At 41.6% G+C, this 21,094-nt stretch overlaps 1 protein-coding gene across 1 annotated transcript; it reads right to left on the reverse strand.

Moving 5' to 3' along the window:
• Positions 1-1,472: 1,472 nt before the first annotated feature.
• Positions 1,473-21,087, reverse strand: LOC149317190 (lipid transferase CIDEA-like). Its single transcript, XM_089517014.1, has 5 exons — positions 20,950-21,087; positions 11,126-11,282; positions 10,129-10,275; positions 7,673-7,857; positions 1,473-3,970 (listed from the first exon to the last, which is right to left on the reverse strand). The coding sequence occupies exons 1-5, from the start codon at positions 20,985-20,987 to the stop codon at positions 3,844-3,846; spliced, it is 654 nt and encodes a 217-aa protein (XP_089373140.1). The 5' UTR covers positions 20,988-21,087; the 3' UTR covers positions 1,473-3,843.
• Positions 21,088-21,094: the final 7 nt, after the last annotated feature.

A 21,094-nucleotide genomic window follows, 5' to 3' on the forward strand; every position in this document is an offset into this window, starting at 1 on the left:
ATACAATTCCTGTGCAGTAAAAGCTTATTTTTTTTTAAAATCGACAGAAAGCATAAATATTCTTTCTTCCATGAATGAAGAACTTCCTGACAGCATTCCACCATCAAGAGAGCCACCACAGAGAAGGTCCTTTTCTGGCATCTGCTTCATGTCAGATGACAAACTATCCAAGGAAAGGCTTGTGCTTTAAGTATCCAGGCAAACACTCAAGGTGACGAACAGCCTCCGCCTCCCTTTTCCAAATCATAAATAATCAAAATATTTTGAGTCCAGGTTTGAGTTAAGAACCAGTACAGCTGGTGAAATGCTTGCATGATATGGCAATGCTTAGTCCAATGTATATGTTTTGGAGCTGTATTATTTACAAGTTCCAATCCACCTTGAAAAGCAATCTTATATAAAATGCAAAGCTGAAAGTTACCAAGGGTAATCCCCCCAGCTAAACCTGTTTTTTTAATAGCTAAAATGTCCACAGCAGTAGGGGATAATGGGAGCTGCAGTCCAATATACAATTACCTCTTGGAACTCGTACGGGATTCACTTTGGACTCCCCTGCAAGTCCCAAACCCCACGCATATTCAAGATCCGCAGGCTTGAAAGGGGCATGTGCATGCGGGGGGGGGGGGTGTGCTCCATTAAGTTTAACGGTAATTGCCCGTCCTCAGACTTAGAGTGACTGTATTTGAAAAGCAGAAGGTTGGGGAACATGGCTGTACAATGTGGCTACTATCAATACAAACAGCATAAAGACAATGACTGAGATGCAAAGAAACCTGACAGGTCTTGACACCCCCTTTATTCTTGCAGTCCAAAGGAGGCAGCCAGAGGAGGCAGCTTACGAAGCCACACTACATAACAATTACATAGTTTAATACTGGTGTCCCATAGACTGTGCAGACTGCAATCCAAGTATTGCCTGAATTCCTCATATCCATGTTACCATCATAAAGCTCTCCTCTAGTTCCATTCTCCCAATAGCAGTTAGATAAATTCTTTTGTTATACTTCTATCTCTAATTGTAACTTTGTTTTACAGAGCAAAAGAACTTCTGAACAATTGCTACATCTGTTTATATTCCAATTTTTGAAAAATGAACTTAAAATGATCTAAGGTAAAGTTTAGCAAAGTTGCTTTCTGGAATAAATATCCTACAACCATGATGACTGGAAGATTTGTTGAGCTGTGTAGACTGATGCTAAACTCTGTTCTAAGATTAGCACCTATTGGCTGCTGAAGAAGCTGTGGTTGAAGACCACAGCTGAAGGCCTATACTTAAAAGTGAAAACCACATAGCTTTCTGCTTTAAACTTTGTCATATATTTTTCATTAAATCACTCACTATACATTTCAGTTTTTTTGCTTAGCGAATTGAGACAGCATAGTTACCAAAGGAAATAAAAGTACGTACTTCAGGAACAAGTACATCTTTTTACTTTTTACTGGTGTAAGTCTTCAGAAAATGACAGACACAAAATCACTGAGGCTTCGCTCCATGCATTTGAAGATGTAGGTTGTTGTGTGCAAAATCTTACACTGAAAAAGTTGGTCTTTAAGGTAGCACAAAGGCATTTTTATACTGAAACAAACAATTATCTGATAGTAGCACCATTTTAGACAAGAACTTCTGAGACTCTGTGTTTAGCTGCCAAATAGATTTAATACGCATTTAATTAGGAAGGTTAATGTCATGTGTTGCTTCATGATATGAATAGAATTTACAAAGACAATAATAGAGAATCAAGCGCACCCCCCACTCAGAGTGGACTTCTGGTGTGTTATTTATGTATCCACCCTTCTTTCTGTAGAAACATTTCTTACAGCAAAAAACTGAAGTGGAATAGACAGACATTATTTCTCAGGGGGTTTAGCTTTCATTAGGCATAAATGCTTACACCAGGACTACAAGATATCTCTGGAAATTCATCTTTCATAGGTTCCAAATGTATAGCACAGAAGCATTCTTGAAGTGAAAACAGGCCTGCAACTGGACAGATCCATGATGGAAAGTTGTCTGGAACACATATGCATACCCCCTTTAGCTCTTTGGAAAGGGGTAACATTAAGACAACCAAGACATTGCACACTGTGATAGTTTAGGTCTTAAATTTCAGCATTTAGAACATTTTCTCTTACAACAGTTCTAAGGCTTTTGCATTCTGCACCTAAATAACAGGCCAATTTCCATGGGTTATATGGTCAGATGATAACAACCACCCACTGCTTCCTTCAGTCAATGCTCTTTCCTTTTACCATGATACTTTTTCTTGAAAGATTTGTAGTCCTGATTTGAAAGGTTTTTTTTAAAATATATAGTACAGAAGAGAGAATCAACACCAACACCCGGTAGCTTACTGACACTATTTCTTCTTATCCAAGACTTCCACAAAAGAATCCCATTTGAGCATCTCTGCAAAGATGCTCATCAAGTTGTGAAATACAGACAGATAGCTATACACATAGTTTGTGGTAGGTCCTAGCCTCAGTTTCCCTTGCTCACCTTCTTTCCCCTTTTTAAGACTCCACCTATGATCCATTCAAAAACAATTCTAGATATTGTACATTCAATCAATTTACTTTCAGACATCTGTTCATATGTGCTGGCATGAAGTCACTCTAGATCCTTTATTTCCAGCCTGCTAAACATAGTTGTCATTGTATTTTTTTCTTAATGCAAAGAGTTCAGCCCACGTGTCCTCCTCAGACTATTTAGAGAAAAATCAGGGACCTGAGCTCTCCAAGGTATTGTGGAGGTCAAGTGTGCCCCCTTAAGTCCAGGCAGTTGCCTACTTTTGTCTTAATGCAAGGCACATTCAATCAAATATACTGTGAACTGGAGTAAACTCACTCTCAAACACTTTCTCATGATGTTCCCCTGCACCAGAGTGGGAAGCTGTAGTTGAACTATGATTCTTAGCCATGTCCATGCTGGGCCTGCTGGAATTTCAAATCCAACAACTTCTGGATGACCACTTCTTTCCCACTCTTTCTCTAAATAATTAAAGTGTGCAAAAGAAAAGAGAACATTTTTTGTCTTCTTCCACATGAAAAGTTGCAAGTTCCCCAGCACACTGTATTTTCCCGTCTCCCTGTTCTTTGCCTCCTGTGTTTATATTGGCAAAGTAGTTTAGCAGAAAGCAAGGTGAGAGAAAGGAACCTTCTTATGTAATCTTAGGACATGTCAAGACACAACAACTTGTGTTTAGTCATTAAACCAAAACCAAGCTAGACAATGCTTTCCCTATTGAAATCAGGTTGACCTTTAGATTTGCCAAGAACTCTACCTATATGAGTGGTTGAACTCTTAAGGTGAGTTAAATGGCTTACCTAGTGGCAAGTTCTCAAAAATAAGGCATTAACACTACAGCTTTTAATACTGGAACTGAATACTGATATTTATTTGCAAGCTAGCAAAAGTGAGACAGTTTTAAGTGGTAGCCAAAGTTTAGTGTTGAGAAGTCACACACCCCAATACAAATACACTACATGGCTATCAACGAAGAGACATCTCAGTTGACACAACTTAGTAAGCACCCTCCTTGCCATGGGCGTGACTTCACTTTGAAATGTTATGGCACAAAAATCCCTCTCCTTAAATATAATTCCTTTTGCTGCATTAAAAAAAGAAGACTCCGATCATATTTACTGTTATGACATCATTATCTCTATTAAAAAAAAACCTGACCACTAGAGAGAAAGGATAGTTTAGTTATGCTCTGATCCCTTGAGTGCTAAGTTAAATTCAAAACATTTAACACATTAAGCTACAATTCCTCCTTCTCCACAAAAAACACTTAAAGTATCAGTTGCAGAACCAATATTAAAAGGCTCTTATACTTGTTCTCATTAGTGCTTTGCTTTTGTAAGCAGACCATCATCACAGTCACCCATTGCTCGTAGTATGTATGTTCCCGTGTAGAGAAGGAGTTGTCCTGTTATTTGTGCAACATGTGATAAAAATCGAAGCATCCTCCTACAAAGAGAAAAACATTTAACTGAGTAAAAAAATTAAAGTAACTTGCACAAAACATCCATGTGTATGCATGCAAACATATGATTTGGCTTTACTTATTTATTTTATATGCCACTTTCTTCCTAAATTGGACTGAAGGTAGCTGTCAAAAGATACTTTAAAAACAATATTAATATTTTTGTAATTCTCACACTGTTCTGAATAACTTCTTGCTGCTACACCTCAGCAACAGTTTACGTACACAATGCTTGTGTGTCTTTGTGTCTGTTCATACATATACATAACATGTACACACACACACACACCCCTTATGTCAGCTCTCATTTGTGAGACTGGGCAATACCACCACCTACTGTTTGAAAGAGATTGAGATTTCAAATGCCCATAGGTCTCATTAGAGTGAAGCTTGCCAGTTTTTTAATGTTCATCTCAAGGCTTCTGTTTACTAGAACAACAAATACCTATGTCCCATCTTCCACATAAATTACATCAGATAGTCTGTTTACTTGTATTTTCTTAGATTGAGAAATGTTTTTAAGAGGCTTAATTACTTTACTTTCTGTTTGCGAGTAGTCATGGCTTTAGTATTTCATTTACTTTTAACTCCTTGAAAATCCAACATTTAAGGAGAATTTATACCATGGTCCTCCTTATCTGGTATGGGGGCCCTTGAAAGATCTGGACCAACTTTTATATTTGTTCAAAAGTAACCTTGTGTTAGAGGCGAGAAGTCAAGTGGCCAGGTTGCCAATCAACACCAGATTATTTAGACGGGGTGGTAAACTGCAAACAGGATAGTTGTCATTTTCCTTACTTCTGGTCACCATTTCGGAAGATTTTTTTTCTTTTCCCCCTATTTTGGGGTGACTTGGGGGAGGCTCCAGGGAGTTAAGGGAGCAAACTGTAGCCTTTTTAGGTGGTTTTGGAAGATGTGGGTGAGATTTATGGGCAGTAACACTGGCCCCTCAAAATTAAAAACAAATTGTTGGAGGATCTAGGGTCTCTGAAGTTTTCTGGGGAGCCCCACAGACTGGATTTTGCCCACCCCTGATTTAGATGGTAAATTTGAAAACATTTTCAGCTTCGGAAGTATCTCACCAAATTGGGTGAATGAATAGTAAAATGGCAAATGCTCTTCTGTACTGTATAACCATTAATAAAATAATTTATACCCTACTGTGTACCCATTCCAAAACAGGCAGATTCCATGTTAAAGGATTAAATATAAGGCTTTTAAGTATTGGAATGGCAAAATGTTTGAGCTCAATGTCTAAATTTATGGTGCAATCACACTACTGCCCACCACATTTCACAAATACAGTAGGTCCTTGTTATCCACTGGGGTTTAGTTCCAGGACCTCCCATGGATAACAAAATCCATGGATGATCAAATCCCATTAAATATAATGGCATAGCAAAATGGTGCCCCTTATATAAAATGGAAAATCACACTTTGGTATTAGGAATTCATAATTTGTTTTGAATATTTTCAATCTGTGGATGCTTGAATCCGTGGATAAAAATCCATGGATAAGGAGGGCCAACTGTATATATAGTTAGATATGGTGCAGAAAGGGGTGATGAAAATGGTCAGTGGGAGGCACCTTTCCCCTGTGATGAGAGGTGATATGTTTGAGGGTTTTTTTGTTGCTGGTGTTTTTTAATAATAGAGATATGAGAGGGGTTTGCAGAATTCTGCATGGTACAGAGAGAGATGTTCCTTCCTCTCTCATTATACTAAGATTTACGGCCCTGCAACAAAATAAAACAGGGAAAGATTGAGGAATGAAAAAAGTACTTCTTTACTTGACACATACTTAAAACTATGGAACTTCCACCATAGGCAGCATCAGCTACCTATCAATGGCCCGGTACAGATGGGCCCTTTGTGGCGCGTCCATGATGTGCTAGGGTTGCTTGGGGGCGGGGCGTGGACATGCTCCACAACCCTAGCATGTCACGGACGCACTGCAGCTGTGCGGCACCATCCAGATGGTGTGCACAGCGATGACTTGCCAGCAGCGCAGCGTCCAAATGGGGCTGCACTGCTGGCACGTCATCGCAGCAGTGCCACACAATTTGGTTGCTGCTACGCTGCTGCAGAGCAAGGAAAGGCGCCTCCCTGGCGCCTCTTTTTGGCGCTCTGTACCGCGCCTTAGGTAGCTTTAGAAGACAAAGATACTAACTGGGTGCTTGTCATCACGGCTATGCATGATCTACAGAAGGGTGGGAATCTGTTGCCCTCCAGATGTTCTTGGAGAACATTTCCTAGCATTCTTTATCATTGACTATATTGGCTACCATTGATGGGAGTTGCAGCCTAATAAAGTCTGAAGGGCTACATGATTCCCACCCGAAAACTACAGAATTCAGCATACTTCTGGATACCAGAAGGAAGACCAAAACAAAGCTCATGTTTTGTTTGAAAGCTTCACTTAGGTTATCTATAGAGAAATCTTTTGATCTGATCCAGCAGGGTTTTTATTAATGTTAGTTGTATCAGTGCAGGCAGAACGTTTTAGATCACAGTTTACAGTACAACATAATCAAGGCTTGGAAAAATAACTACAACTCCTATAATCAACTAACTAGCACAGCAGGAGCCATGCCAGTAGGGGTGATGGTGGTCTGGAAATTGTAGTTCAGAAAAGTATTTTTTCAAAGTCCTGAGTGTAGGCCTAGGTACCTACTGCCTTCCATAAGTCGCTTCAACTGTCTTCTTAGATTGATGCGACAGCCAGGAGTGCCTGTTATCACCTTTGGCTGATACGCCAGTTGCGCCCCTACCTGGAGCAGTGGGGCCTAGAAATGGTTGTACATGCTCTAGTAACCTCTCGTCTTGATTTCTGCAATGCGCTCTACATGGGGCAACCTTTATGCCGCGTCCGGAAGCTCCCAACTGATACAAAACATGGCAGCCAGACTGGTCACCGGAAAATCCAAGTTCGACCATATTACACCTATTTTAAAATCACTACATTGGCTGTCTATTAGCTTCTGGGCACAGTACAAGGTGTTGGTTATCACCTATAAAGCCCTACATGGCCTGGGTCCAGTCTACTTGAAGGAACGCCTCTTCCCATACAATCCTTCCCGTACACTCCAATCCTCCGGGAAAAACCTCTTACAATGTAGAAAGACTAGACTGGCGGTGACCTCCTGGAGGTCTTTCTCTGCCACAGCTCCAAAAACTTGGAATGACCTGACGGAAGAGATTCACCAATTATCCTCACTCGAGGCTTTTAAAAAGGCGATAAAAACGTTTCTCTTCCGGCAGGCCTTCCCCAATTGATAATGCCCAGAACCAACTGAATCCCCCTTTTATTATTTTTCTTATTTGTGATTTGTTTTTAACTTTGATGTATTGTTATGTACTTTTTAAACATTTTTTTACTGTTTAATTTTATAGTTGGGAGGAAGGGTTGGGTCGGGGTTTTGTGGGGCTTGTTCTTTTTATTGTTGTATATTGTATTTTCTTTGTTGTTACCCACCTCGATCCTCAATCGGAAGAGGCGAGATATAAATATTTATTATTATTATTATTATTATTATTATTATTATTATTATTATTTGTTCCAACTGTGTTTCATATTTGCTAGACTTCAGGCTATGTAAGTCAAGGTGTATTAACAATGCTTTCCATTACTGAATCTTAGCTTATTTTGCTTGAGGAACATATTGTAACTAAAGATGTGTACTCACCTTAGTACAGTCTTTGCTCCCATACATTTGATATCATAGGACACAGAGTAGATTTCATAGAAAGTAGCTCTGATATTTAGACATCCAATGAAGTCCTTTGGATTCAGTTTGTACAAGTCTAAGGTAATATTTGCAACCCCCATTTTCTTTGGTTGCTGTACTGTCGCAATATGAAAGTTTGGCCCCTAGATCAGAAGGGAGAAATGTGCATGAACATTAAATTTGTTTCATATGTAGAACAGCCCCGAATTTTACTAATTCACTTCAATTGGTGTGGAATTTGATATACAGATAGTGTCCTAGAAGTTATGAAATGGTATGTTATTATTAAGTGGCCAAAACACAATAATTTTATTAAAAACCAAATCCATAGTTCATAAATGAGAGGAGCAAATAAGGTTTTAACCACAACTAACTAATCAGAATAAATTTCTAATTAAGCTTTGAGCTCTTTGCAAATTTCATGTTTAGTGGAACTGGTACAGATTGCTTTTCTCTGGAAATTGCTTGTTTTCACCAAGCACTGTATGAAATGCTGTATTGCAAAACAAATCACAATGAAAGGATAATCTCAGAAGCCAATTTAACGTAACTGATAATGGTTTATATTGTTTATTATTGTAGGCTTCTATTAGACTAAAGCATCAGCAAGTCAAACACTACAGAATCCAGAAGATGTCATCCTGTCTCTTACTATGACCACCCACAAAGCCCATGAATATGTGTACTCATATTCTATGACCTCCAACTACTCAAGCATTGCTATAAATTCTCAAATTTTATGTTCTACAGTTGACCCTACATATCCACAAATTCAACCATCCATGGCTTGAAAATATTTCATTCATTCATATATATATATATATATATATATATATATATATATATAATATATATTATTAAATAACAATGGCAACAAAACAACAACAATAATATTAAAGAATAACTACATATATATTTCAAAAAGCAAATCTGGATTTTGCCATTTTATACAAAGAACATCATTTTACCAGGCCACTGTATATAGTGGGGGTTGCACATCCACAAATTTTGGTATCTATGGCGGTCCCAGCAGATACAAAGTGTCAGCTAAATAGCTAAATTTACCAACTAAATAGCATGAAGAAGCACTATTTTATCTAGTACAGTTAGCCTTCTGTATCCATGGATTCTGCATCCACAGATTCAGTCATCCAGGCTTGAAAATATTTTTTTAATTCAAAAAGTAAATCTTGATTTTGCCATTTTTATAAGGGATATCATTTTACTATGCCATTGTATATATTGGGACCTGAGCATCAATGCATTTTTATATTCACAAGGGGTTCTAGAACCAAACGTGAGCAAATACCAAGGCTACATTGTAAGTACTATTCCTGCTTCTGGAAACTTCTGACACTTTTTTTCAAGTAAACATGCACAGGATTACGTAGCAAGTTCGATTTTGCTGAGCTGGACTCGCTCCCAAATACCTATGTGTACACTTGCAGACTTGGCCTGCAAGCAAGGGTACTTGATTATCCTTGGCAAATTTTAAGACTAGTTAAACAGTTAAGACTGGTTACAGGAACATATGAGAATGCTAAATGGAGATAATTCAGAACTCAGAAATATTATTTTTCAGATTACTACTGTCAGATTCTCAGTTGGTAGGCTGCCCAGGAGAATCTGAGAGCTGCAGCTCAAAAGTTGCAATCTCTGGATAATTAGGAAACACACTTGAATATTTTGCAAATGCCATTTTCTTCTCAGTTTATGGAAGAGAATTAGCAGCAAGATTCCAGTCATTTCCAAGGATGCATAAGGATAGCCAGCCATTTTCAGAAAGCCAGAATAACCATATGGGCCTGGACTACGATGAAGAGCCCTCCCTCCAGTCCATCTGGTGCCATCCAGCCATGGAAAGAGAGATGCAGGCCCAGTTTCATTGGGCCTGGCCTGGGCTACGAAGAAGAGCCCTCCCTCGAGTCCATCTGGTGCCATCAGGTCATGGAGGGAGAGAAACAGGCCCAGCTCTATCAGGCCTGGCCTGGACTAAAAAGACAAGTCCTCCCTCCAATCCATCTGGTGCCATCTGGCCATGGAGGGAGAGATGCAGGCCCAGCTCCATCGGGCCTGGCCTGGACTAAGAAGCAGAGCCCTCCCTCCAGTCCATCTCCCTTTGTACAGGCCTCAGAGGAAGAGAAGAACTGCTAGACCTGATCCCCTTCCCCTTATATTCTGTTGAAACACAACCTGCAATGCTAGCTTTTACATTCCAGCAAGACCTAAAGCAGGGGTAAGGAAGCTTTAATCCTCCATATATTTTTGACACTACAGACTCAGCAGTCCCAGCCAGCATGAGCTGGACTTCAAAACATATGGAGGGATGAAGGTTCCACACACCTCATCTCAAAAACAGACAGGTATTCTAGATTAGGCACCTGTAATATTCCACTTCAGAGAACAACACTTACTGGCTTCCATTTCTGCCCCTTCTCTAATACCATGAAATATGTATTGTCTGGCAGGGATTGGAAGAAGTCTTCTGTATCCACAACTGTGCCATCTTCTTCCAAGACCAGTGTTATCAGTCCAGCAGTAATCATTAAGGCATCCAATGTCTAAAAGGGAGACAGGGAAATCTTGTTAAAAATGTCCTGTTATGACATCAGCCCCACCTTATTTCCCCCCATACTTGAAGCAATAGACTTCATATGTGCATAAATGTCGAACACTTAGCTGTGTTAGTATGGAAAATCAGTGTACAAGGTATTCTTGTAACATCTTTGAGACTATCCGAAAGAAAGAAGCTGATAGCAAGAGTTTTTGTAAACTTTCAGCTATCAATCTCTCAACAAGAATTCAACTTTCCAGCCACTTTTCTGGAATCAGAAATTTCTCTATACAGGACTGAGACAACAAGGTCTGTGCATGAGCATAATTTTTGGAGAGATATATTGTTGTAATAATTGTGACTTCAACAATAGAAAAATATTTTTGATTGACAGGTGACATATATTACATGGAACAACCACAGACTGCTGAGTCAGGCACACATGGCAAGAGGCAAAAGTTACAGCAAGGTTGCATCATGCTACCTGGCACTGAATAATGACTCAAAGCCAACCTCCTATATAAGTGGACTGAGAGACTTATCACATGTAGGTTAGTTGGGTAGAGAATTGTTTGGAGCAGTTGTTTGGAAGTTGATGGAGAGTAGCGTGTGTGTGTGTGTATAGTATTTGATTGTACACATTGCAACTGAAGAAAAAGACTCCAGAACTTTTGATGAATCAACTATGTCTGTGAGTGTTTCTTTTGAGTGTGAAAAGTGGTCAGTGCATTGCCAATATCAATAGCTGGGTGTTTTTGTTTTTCAGTTCTGCTATGATATTGTTGTGGCTGCATTTGGGTAGACTTGTCCCCACAGTGCACTGGTAATTGGCTTTCCTGTCACCAACAGATACATACCTTGCTAATAAGTTCTTGTAGGCTGCTTGCTACTACTCCTCTCCGATTGTTTCTCTCACAGTTACAAACACGGAAGGGCCGAGTAGCAGCAGGAAGGGGAGCAAATAGGGCCTGTCTTGTGGCTGATCCCACAGATGTTCCTGCAGACACTAGTGATCTAGAACAGAAACAGTTATTTAGTACAATGCACCTAGGTTACAGTAATAGTTTAAAATTTTAAAAAGCTGTATTTAGTGTATCATAGACTTGGAAAAATAAGGAAGGCCAAACAATGAAGTGCAAAGGCAGGTTTAATACTGAACATAAAGAAAACAAAAATAATGACCATGGAGGATCTATATAAATTCAATCTAGACAACGAGGAATCATAATAAAGAGTCCCTGTACCTTGGATCAAAAATTGTTCAGAATGGAAGTTGTAGTCAAGAAATCAGAACAAGATTAGGAATGGGAAGGGCAGCTATGGAAGAACTAGAAAAGATCCTAAGAAGTAAAGATATACAACTGAGCACTAAGGTCAGGATTGTCCAAGCCATTGTATTCCCCTCATGGATGTACAGATGTGAAAGGAGCACAGTGAAGATAGCTGATAGGATGGTCAAGGGCAGTTAACAACAACAATTCAGTACTTCACGTGTACACAATTTAAAATTTGCCAAAGCCATATTAAGTACTTAGCTGATGTGCAGTCTTAAATCAGCTAACCATTTCCCCTAGAGGGACAGCAAACAATAGGATATGGGACACTTTGCTATGGGTTCTGTTTCCTTTCAAGTTGTTTCTGACTTATGGTGACCCTATCATGGGTTTTTCTTGGCAAGATTTGTTCAAAGGTGGTTTGCCTTTGCCTACTTGTGAGGCTGAGAGTGTGTGACTTGTCAAAGCTCACCCAGTGGGTTTTCATGGTGGAACAGAAATTCATACCGTGGTCTCGAGAGTCATAGTACAACACTCAAGCTACTACACCACACTGGCTCTACCCAAGGGTATCTTAACCCACTCCAGTGTCAGTGTCTGTCTACTGTACCAACTATTCTGATTTCTATCCACATATGTACCAAAGGTTATTTCCTACCAAACAGATTCCTGCCAATATTAGCTTTCTGGATTAGAAAGGAAAGTTTGATGTAAGGATTTCATGCATTACAGTACTTCTACCCTTTGGATCCAATGCTTTCTCAAATGCCAAGACTAGAAAGTCTGGCAAGAGGTTTACCATTCCCCCAAGGAACACATAACTCTCTTGTTGCAACAGCTTCACTGGCCTCTGGTCTGTTTCTGAGCAGTATTTAAAGTGTTGGTTTTCCTTTTTTAAAACCTACGCAATTTGGGTACAAACTATTTTGAAATATGTCTTTTTATGAGTCTGCACAAGTTTTAAGATCTTCAGGGGAGGGTGTATCTCTGTTGATAGAGAGGACATGTATAGAGAGGACATGGAAGAGTGCCTTCTTGCCCAAAGAATGCTCAATTGGCTTCATCTTTGCTCTTTTTCTGCCATGAGGCAGATACCTTTTGATTTAGACAAGCCTTTGTCTACTAACTGGTTGTGGCAAAAGGTTATTTTAATATAGCTTTATTAAGATATGGTTATTTTATTAGCACTCTCCTGTTATATTTTATTATGTTTTAAATATGCTGTTTTCTATTTTAAATTAATTTTAAATAGAACTACTTACTAAAAATTTATTTTAAAATAATATATTTTTAGCTGTAGGTTTTCAGCTGTCATTTCTTTCAGCCTAGGTTGTAAGGCACCTTAGCTCTTGTGCCAGTAGGAAAGCAGGATCCAAATTACATGAAGTAACTCTTCAGCTCCCTCTACTTGGAAAAGTCCTGTTCTTTACAGTATGAAATAGGAACAACAGCAGTTTGAGATTATGCCAACCAAAAATGGGTGGAAAGACCACAAACTTAGTAAAACAAGAACATTGTCAGAACAAAACATAATTGGCATTGATGATCTTCTGTGGCTTTCTGTGTTTAAAACATCAGGATAGGATGCTCACTCCTCAGCTGAGCCTCCTAAAGATATGTTAATGGGTCAGTTTATATAGTGTGTGTACGGGCCTTCAAATTGCCTGTTGATCTACCACGATCCCATGAATCTCAAAGTTTTCTTATGCAAGGAAACCTCAGAGGTGGTTTTACTAGTTCCTTCCTCTGATATAGCACCTGGTATTAAGTACTAACCAGAGCCGATTCTACTTAGCTTCCAAAACCACAGAGGATCCAGTGCCTTTAGGTTAGTACTGCATTTTTATTAGGCAAACTGCTACTACCATAGATTACAGGGCCCATCAGGAGCAAGTAAGAATTCCTGGTGCTTAAGACTTAGTCTTACATTGAACAATGCTTCACCTGCCAGAGGGTCTGAAGAGGATGCGGTTGTCATCAAAGGCACACCATGCAGTAGTTCTTAACTTGTGATTCTCCAGATTTTGGACAACTTCCAGAATACCTTTCTATTTGCCTTGTTGGGTTGGACTTTGGGGAGCCGAGGTCCAACAGTGGCATACCTAGTATATTTGACATCCAGTGCGGATCATTTTTAATACCTCTTTGCAATAGCTTTTTCCAGGTCTGGTGAGCTGTTGGGGAGACTTGCTTTCCTGCCCATTCAGCAAAGCTACCAACTCTGGAACTTCAGCATCACTTCTTACCAGCACACGGGGTAACTCTCCTCTCTGAGGCGTCACCCAGTGCAGTCCATATACCCCTGGGTATATTGATACCCCTCACCTAGGGACCTAAGATGAAGAATCACTATTATCATAATGATTTTCTTCTCTGGACAGAAGTCTTTTAATGGTGCCCTTGCTGTTGGGAAAGTTTATAGCTTTTGTCTATAATTTATAAACTAAAGTCACCTACTTCATGACCCTCCTAGTAAATTTCTTAGCAAAGAGTTTTTATTACCAAGAGGGTGCCATTTCTTTTATCAAGTACAGTCATTATATATGCTTTAATGTAAAATAAAAATGTAACTATCATCCTATGTAGGACACTGGTCTTTTAATGACCAATGGAATTACTGTGAACTTTCTCTTTGGAATAATGGACCAGCACTACCGCCTCTGTGTTGGTTTTTATTGTTTGTTCTGCAGGACACCATATTTAGCATACATAGGGGGCTCTATCAGCAATGGAGCATGTTTTTATAACTCTAGAAGACTGAGTATACTGGAGGTTTTCCAGTAGTTTCCAACCACTGCCACTGTGTGCCTGTAAGTTGTTTCTGACAGGGAACCTAAAGCAAACTTATCATAGGGTTTTCTGAAGGCTGGGAGAGTGAGGCTTGCCCACTGGGTTTCCATGGCTAAGCAGGGATTTGAACTCCGGTCTCCAGATTCATAGTCCAACACTCACAGCACTACACCACACTGGCTCTCTAACACCTTAGCTAGTCATTTCAACTGCCCGTGGATATTTGTTCAAGATTTCATTGTGTGCATGTACTTTCAAGATACCTTTAAACTCATTGCAACTCCATTAATTTCATACAGTTTTCTTTAGCACGTATTTCAGCAGCTTGATGAATCACTAATTAGCAATAAAACATCATCTCCATCTCCTGTAAATTACTCATGATTCAGTCATCTTCCTAGCGTTTGTTTAAAAGTTCCTCATAAATGTTACTTTCTCCCCTATTTCTTAGGTGCACAGTGCCTTTTTCAGTAGATTCAAGTCCGCATTTATATCATAGCATCAGGCCACACCACTGACTTGGCCAGGGGTCGGCAACCTACGGCCCGCGGGCCGCATCCAGCCCGTGGGCACCATAGGAGCGGCCCCAGGCCAGCCCTGCCGCCGATTGCCGCCGCCGGCGCACCTGTTCCCCGCCGGGGGAGGCGGGGGTCCCCCTCATCCTTCTCCCCAAGCCCACGGCTGCTCCACAGCCGCGGGCCTGGAGAGAAGGAGGAGGGGGTCCGCAGGAGGAAAAGGAGGAGCAGGGAGGAAGGAAGGAAGGAAGGAGCAGGAGGAGGAAGGAGGGAGGGAGGGAGGAGGAAGGAGGAAGAAGAAGGAAGAAGGAAGGAGCAGGAGGAAAAGGGAGGGAGGGAGGAGGAATGAGGAAGAAGAGGAGGAAGGAAGGAGCAGGAGGAGGAGTAGGAAGAAGACATGCAGTCTTTCTGAAGGTGAGACAGTGTGACTTTCCAAAGTGCATTTCTGTGTATTTTCAGTGCTTTCAATGCTGAAGGGTGTACTTTTACAATGAGAGTGGTAGTGATGATATTGTCAGGGATGATGGGAGTTGTAGCTCTTCACCTCTGGCTCGAACTCACCACCTTGTTACGCACCGGCGCTGACCAGTTTTGGTCAGTGGTTAAAGCTTTGCTTCAAAAGCAGCAGAGTTACAGAGAATAGGCTGAAGACCCTGACAAACTCTCCAAGCCTTCTCACTCTTGCTTACACAGAAGTCTTCACACTTCTTCAGGATCCAGCTGGCTCTTGTATCTTCACTCAAGACACCAGACAACTCAGTAGTCTTATATCAAAGATCTACTTTATTCTACTATATACAGCTCCAAAACTATTCAATACAACTCCTCACTACTACCCACACAATACATTAGGAATCATAGCCATTATTATAGTCCTTGGATCATACCACCCACTCTTGTCAGTATCCACCCAGTGGGCGTGTACATCCATTCTCATTGGTTCTCTTGTTTCTACCCAGAATTGATGATTTCATCATCTCAGCCTTGACCACTTAACAATTCTCAGGTGTTCTCAATTATCCACTTTACATTTCTGTCCTTGGCATTTAGGACTTGTTAATTACATTACATTCTACACCTGTGTGGCTCTCAATTTGCTTCTGCTGAGTCATCCTGACTCTCACATACATGTTTTATTTCAATCACTGTATGTCCCATGTTGCTTTTTCCTTAACAGATATTTCAGTTTGTGGGACATGCAGTCTTTCTGAAGGTGAGACAGTGTGACTTTCCAAAGTGCATTTCTGTGTATTTTCAGTGCTTTCAATGCTAAAAGGTCTGCTTTAACAGTGAGAGTGGTTTCGGCCTTCCCCTTCGGCCGAAGGAAGGGGCCAAGGAGGAGAGGGCAGGCACACGCCTCCTCCTCCCCACGGGGCTTTGGCAGCCCTGAGGTGTCCTTCGGAGGACACCTCAGGCCTGGCAAAGCCCCGAGGACAGGAGCAGGGGCCGTGTACCTGTTGTTCCTGCCCCTCATGGGCCCCTACTGGTTCTCTGGGAGGCAGCTGGGGGCCAAGGAAGGGCAGGAGGAGCAGGCGCGCGCCTGTCACCCCCTCTCCCAATCCCCCCCCCACTTCTAGCTGTCTCTCAGACAGCTGGAGGTTGGGAAAGGGAGCAGAGAAAGCCCCACCCCAGAGGGTGGAAGCTCCACCCCCAGCATGTGGCCCCGCCTCCAGAGGGTGGACGCTCCACCCCTGGTATGCGGCCCCGCCCCCGGAGGGTGGAAGCTCTCCCCCCCCCCGCTTCGGCCCCCCAGTTGTCTGAGGGACAGCAACCCGGCCCCCGGCTCAAAAAGGTTGCCTACCCCTGGACTTGGCTATACAGTGGAACCTCGGGATACGAAATACCCGGGTTACGAATTTTTCGGGACCCGAAAAAATCCAATTGGAAATTATTGATCCGGGTTACGAAATTTTTTTCGGGTCCCGAAAAAACTTTTGGTGCTTTTTGCCGCGATTTTACACCAAATCGCGGCTTTTCCCCATTAGCGGCTATGGGGATTCGGCTTGCGAAAGCCGTTCGGGTTACGAAAGCGGCCGCGGAACGGATTACTTTCGTAACCCGAGGCTCCACTGTACTAACTGCTGATATGCATATTTACCAAGAAGCAAACTACTCCATGTGCCTAAGATGACACTCCTTTGATAATAGAAAATTTGTTACGCTTTGCTGTAAGAAGTACATGGATCTGTAGTCTTGGTAACTTTCCTTCAAAATTTCATTTTAGTGTTTACATTTCTGCAGTGCAGTTCAGAAAGGTTTCACAGTTTATGAAAATAGAAGTCCACTAGCTTGCATCTTTATCCAGGGCTTATGGAACATAGGTCTGTGTAAAGATCAATATGATCCAGTCTTTAAAGGGTGTCTATTCTGTTTGCCTTGGATGTAGGCCATGTGACATTTGTCTCCAGAAAGGCTTTGCATCTCTGAAGTGTTCACAGCCTTGTGCAAAAAGTAATTTGAGAAGATTAACTGTTGCAAGATCTCTCTGTGGGGTAAAGCTAGACAGATGTCAAGAATGCGGATTAGAAGCCATATGGCCTCTAATCACAGCTGGCAACAGAATAAGCCCCCAGGTCAGCTCTATTGAAAAATCCAAGACCCCAATATGAAACTTATTTAGCTTAGAAATTAAGTCATAGTATATTTATTGCAATTGAGGTTTATGCAATCTATGTATTTCCAACATTTTCTTGACCATATCTGGTATACTAATAGAAAACCATACACTGACTAGAAAATACAGTGACTTTTAGACGGAGGCATGTCACAGAATACGAAACAGTTTCCAAACCCATTTCAAGGAATGAATTGCTTTATCAAGGGGCAGCTGGTACCCAGTTCAATTTCAATTGCTATTAACACACCACTGAGTACAACAAGAAAAATTTCAAGGCAAAGAAGCCTGTGACATACACAAGCTATGGGTTGCTTTCACACAGAACTAGCCTAGAAATTTTAGATCTTATTCATGGACTTTTACAGTGGTCTAGGGGTTGCAGTCTTCCATCTGTAACCTTCTATGTTTGCCTACTGTTACTACTAACCAGGGGGAAAAATCTGTTAGGAATGGAAGTAGTATATTTTGATTGCTTAAAAGCATCTATAGTCATGTTTATAATAATCCCACTTAAATTAATTGGATTTCAGATGGCACAATGGCTTTGCCTTACTGGTGTTAGTGGGTCTACTCTAAGGGAAAATGCATGGCTATGAGAACCTGAAAGAGAGACAAGAGAATATTAAGCTAGTGCTACACAGAGCCCTCTTTTCTCCCTGAGTAGTAACAGTTTATCTTCACCTACCAAATAATGAATACATAAAGACTTCTTGTAGCACCTTTGAGACTAACTGGAAGAAAGAAATTGGCAGCATGAGCTTTTGTAGACTTCAACCTACTTCCCCAGATGCATCTACTAAAACCCGGTGGCTTTCTCTTCCTCATGGCAATGTGCTACAAGATCTCTCTATGTACTGATTCTACAGACTAACATGCCTATAGCTTTAAATCTACCAAGCAATGAGTAATGTAGTAATGAGTACATGCAGCAAACTTTACATCCTCCTCTGATCTCAATCTTATACATGGCTCTATACCACCTTGCTAACAAAGTCACAGATGTTAGGTCATTGCTAACAAAGTCACAGATATTAGGTCATTGCTAGCTAATTTGAAAGCTGAGCATTATCTTGGAAACAGTGCTACCAGGTGCAACAGAGGAGCAAGAATTCGATGCCTCGAGGAAGACAAAGAATTCAAGATGCCTTGCCTTGAGGAAGACAAAGAGCCACCAGGTGTTAGCAATGAACACCTACCAAAGGCAAAGGAAGTCCCCTGCCACAGATTTAGAGGCAAGTGCTAGCCAGGCTGCCACCTTATTTCAGAGCCAGGCTAAAGAGCAAGAAAGGGAGACTGTGGACGGGAGCATTTCTGCCAAAAGGTAGGTGTTTGGGGAGCAGTGGTGTCACTAGGAAGGTGCAGTCCACAACAGGTGACACCCCAAGCAGGAGTGACACCACTGCTCCCCAAACATCTACCCTTTGGCAGAAATGGGCTGTGATGTTCACCTGTGTCCCTTTAAAATGCTGAAGAGATGGGGAGAGTGGGGTGTGGCTCAGTGGGGAGAGAAAGGAGAGAATACATTTTAAAATTCTATTTTTTTAATTTTTAAAATTCTTATACTTTTTAAATTTTCTTTTAAAACCTCACATCTTCCCAATTTTTCACTTTATCCACATGGAACAACATACATGTAAGATATATTTAAGCTGTGCATATGCTACTGTTAATTTAAAGGTATAGTTTTTAATTTTGCTACTTGGTTTTATGTGACAACAACTCTTGCCATGACATTCAGGGCTATATATGGGAATGACAACTGACGAGTAACCTTAGTACTACATAAAAGACATTACTAAGGATTCTGTGTAAGGGATGTGGGTGATAGCACCATGAGTTCCTGCACTGGATGATGCCAACCCTAGTGATGCCACTGAAAAGAAGCCACCACAATATGGTCCCACATTTCAGCCTTTTTTCCAGGAGGAATTCAAAAATGTCCTCCATTTGGAGCATGGCTATGGCTGCCTCCATGCTTCAGAAATAATCCCTTTTAACATCACTTTAACTGCCACGGCTCAATGCTATGGAATTCTGGGAATTGTAGTTGGTTGTGGCACCACATTAAAGCTCTGAGATGAGGAGACCAGACGTCCTCCTTTCCCAGGATATATCCTCCAACCTTCAGTCCAGGAGGAATTCCAAAACGTCCTCCATTCTGACCATGACTAAGAAGCATCAATTTGCATTAGTGTTGGTCAGGTCCTCCATTTCATCTTTAGTCAGGTCCCCCATTTTGAAGTGCTGTGTCCTCCTTTGGGGTGAGGACATGGCTAAGAAGCACAAATTGATATTTACATTAGTGTTTTTAGCTTTTATTTGGTCATGTCCTCCACTTTTCTTGAATTGTTTACATTTTTGCAGGGGCCTTGTTCTCCTTTGCAGGGAGGACATCTGGCCACCCTGCTCTGAGAGGACAGCAAGGCTCTAGTGCCACAACCAACTACAATTTCCCAGAATTCCACAGCACTGAGCCATGGCAGTTAAAGTGGTGTTGGCCCGGATTACTTCTGCAGTGTGGAGGCGGCCTAAGAAGCATGAATTTCCATTTCTATATGTGTGTTTTGAGCTTTTCTTTGGTCACCCTGGGTTCTTGAATGCCCTCCATTTTGCGGTGCCTTGTCCTCCTTTGGGGTGAGGACATCTGGTCACCCTGAGAGGGTCAGCTAGTGTTGTCACTGCATGGAACTTCCTCAGAGACACCTGAAGCCTGTCTGGAGGAATATCAAAATGTCTTAGCATCACAGCATTCCCACCTTTCCCCCCTATATTTTCCTGTGAGCCCAGAAGTGGTGAAGAAAGAGGCAGGAGGCCACAGGGAAACTAGACAGGTCCTCATAACCACAAAGGAGGACAAGCCACAGCAAAATGGAGGACACTCCAGGAAACTGGAGGACAGGACCAATTAAAAAGCTCAACAAAACACTCACAAAAAATGTAAACACGTGCTTCTTAGTCAAGTTCAGCATGGAGGTTTTGGGATTCATCCTGGGCAGAAGCCTGAAGAAGAGGACATGCCAATAAAATGTAGGACGTCGCGAAATAAGAAGCTAAAACACCCATAAATATAAATTCATGGTTCTTTAGTCGCGCCCAGAATGGAGGACGTTTTGGAATACCTCGCGGGCAGAAGGCAGAGATGGAGGAGGACATACCAACAAAATGTAGGGCGTTTCAAGATAAAAGCTAAAAACACCCTTAAATATAAATTCATGGCTCCTTAGTGAAGCTGAGAATGGAGGATGTTTTGGAATTCCTCCTGGGCAGAAGGTAGAAATGGAGGACATGCCAATAAAATGTAGGACGCTGCGAAATAAGAAGCTGGAAAACACCCATAAATATAAATCCATGGCTCCTCCGTCAAGCTGAGAATAGAGAAGGTTTTGGGATTCCTCCGGGGCAGAAGGCGGGCATGGAGGACGCGTCCGGGAAAAAGAGGACGCGACCATTAACTCCCAGTTTCCCCCCTTCAGAAGGCGCCTCACCTGACCAAAACCAGGGCGTATTCCCGGGCTCCCTCCATGGCTGTCTCCTTCCCGTTGCTGCTCCGACCACCGGCTCATGGCCTCCTCCCCTCGCCTTCTTATCCTCCGGGGAAGGCCCCGCGGCACCGCCCTCGCGTGAAGAGCC

The sequence above is a fragment of the Sceloporus occidentalis genome, unplaced genomic scaffold (assembly GCF_023333645.1).
Source record: "Sceloporus occidentalis isolate IW3139 unplaced genomic scaffold, rSceOcc1.0.p SCAF_3, whole genome shotgun sequence".
NCBI classification, from domain to species: Eukaryota; Metazoa; Chordata; class Lepidosauria; order Squamata; family Phrynosomatidae; genus Sceloporus; species Sceloporus occidentalis.

What these genes read in the sequence shown, in the direction of transcription:
- LOC149317190 (XM_089517014.1), bottom strand. Translation starts at nt 20,987, where the DNA reads ATGGAGGGAGCCCGGGAATACGCCCTGGTTTTGGTCAG. An exon ending in TACGCCCTGGTTTTGGTCAG is followed by an intron (nt 11,283 to 20,949) that starts GTGAGGCGCCTT and finishes TTTCTGTTCTAG; the next exon opens with ATCACTAGTGTCTGCAGGAA. An exon ending in AGGGGCAGAAATGGAAGCCA is followed by an intron (nt 7,858 to 10,128) that starts GTAAGTGTTGTT and finishes CTTCTGATCTAG; the next exon opens with GGGCCAAACTTTCATATTGC.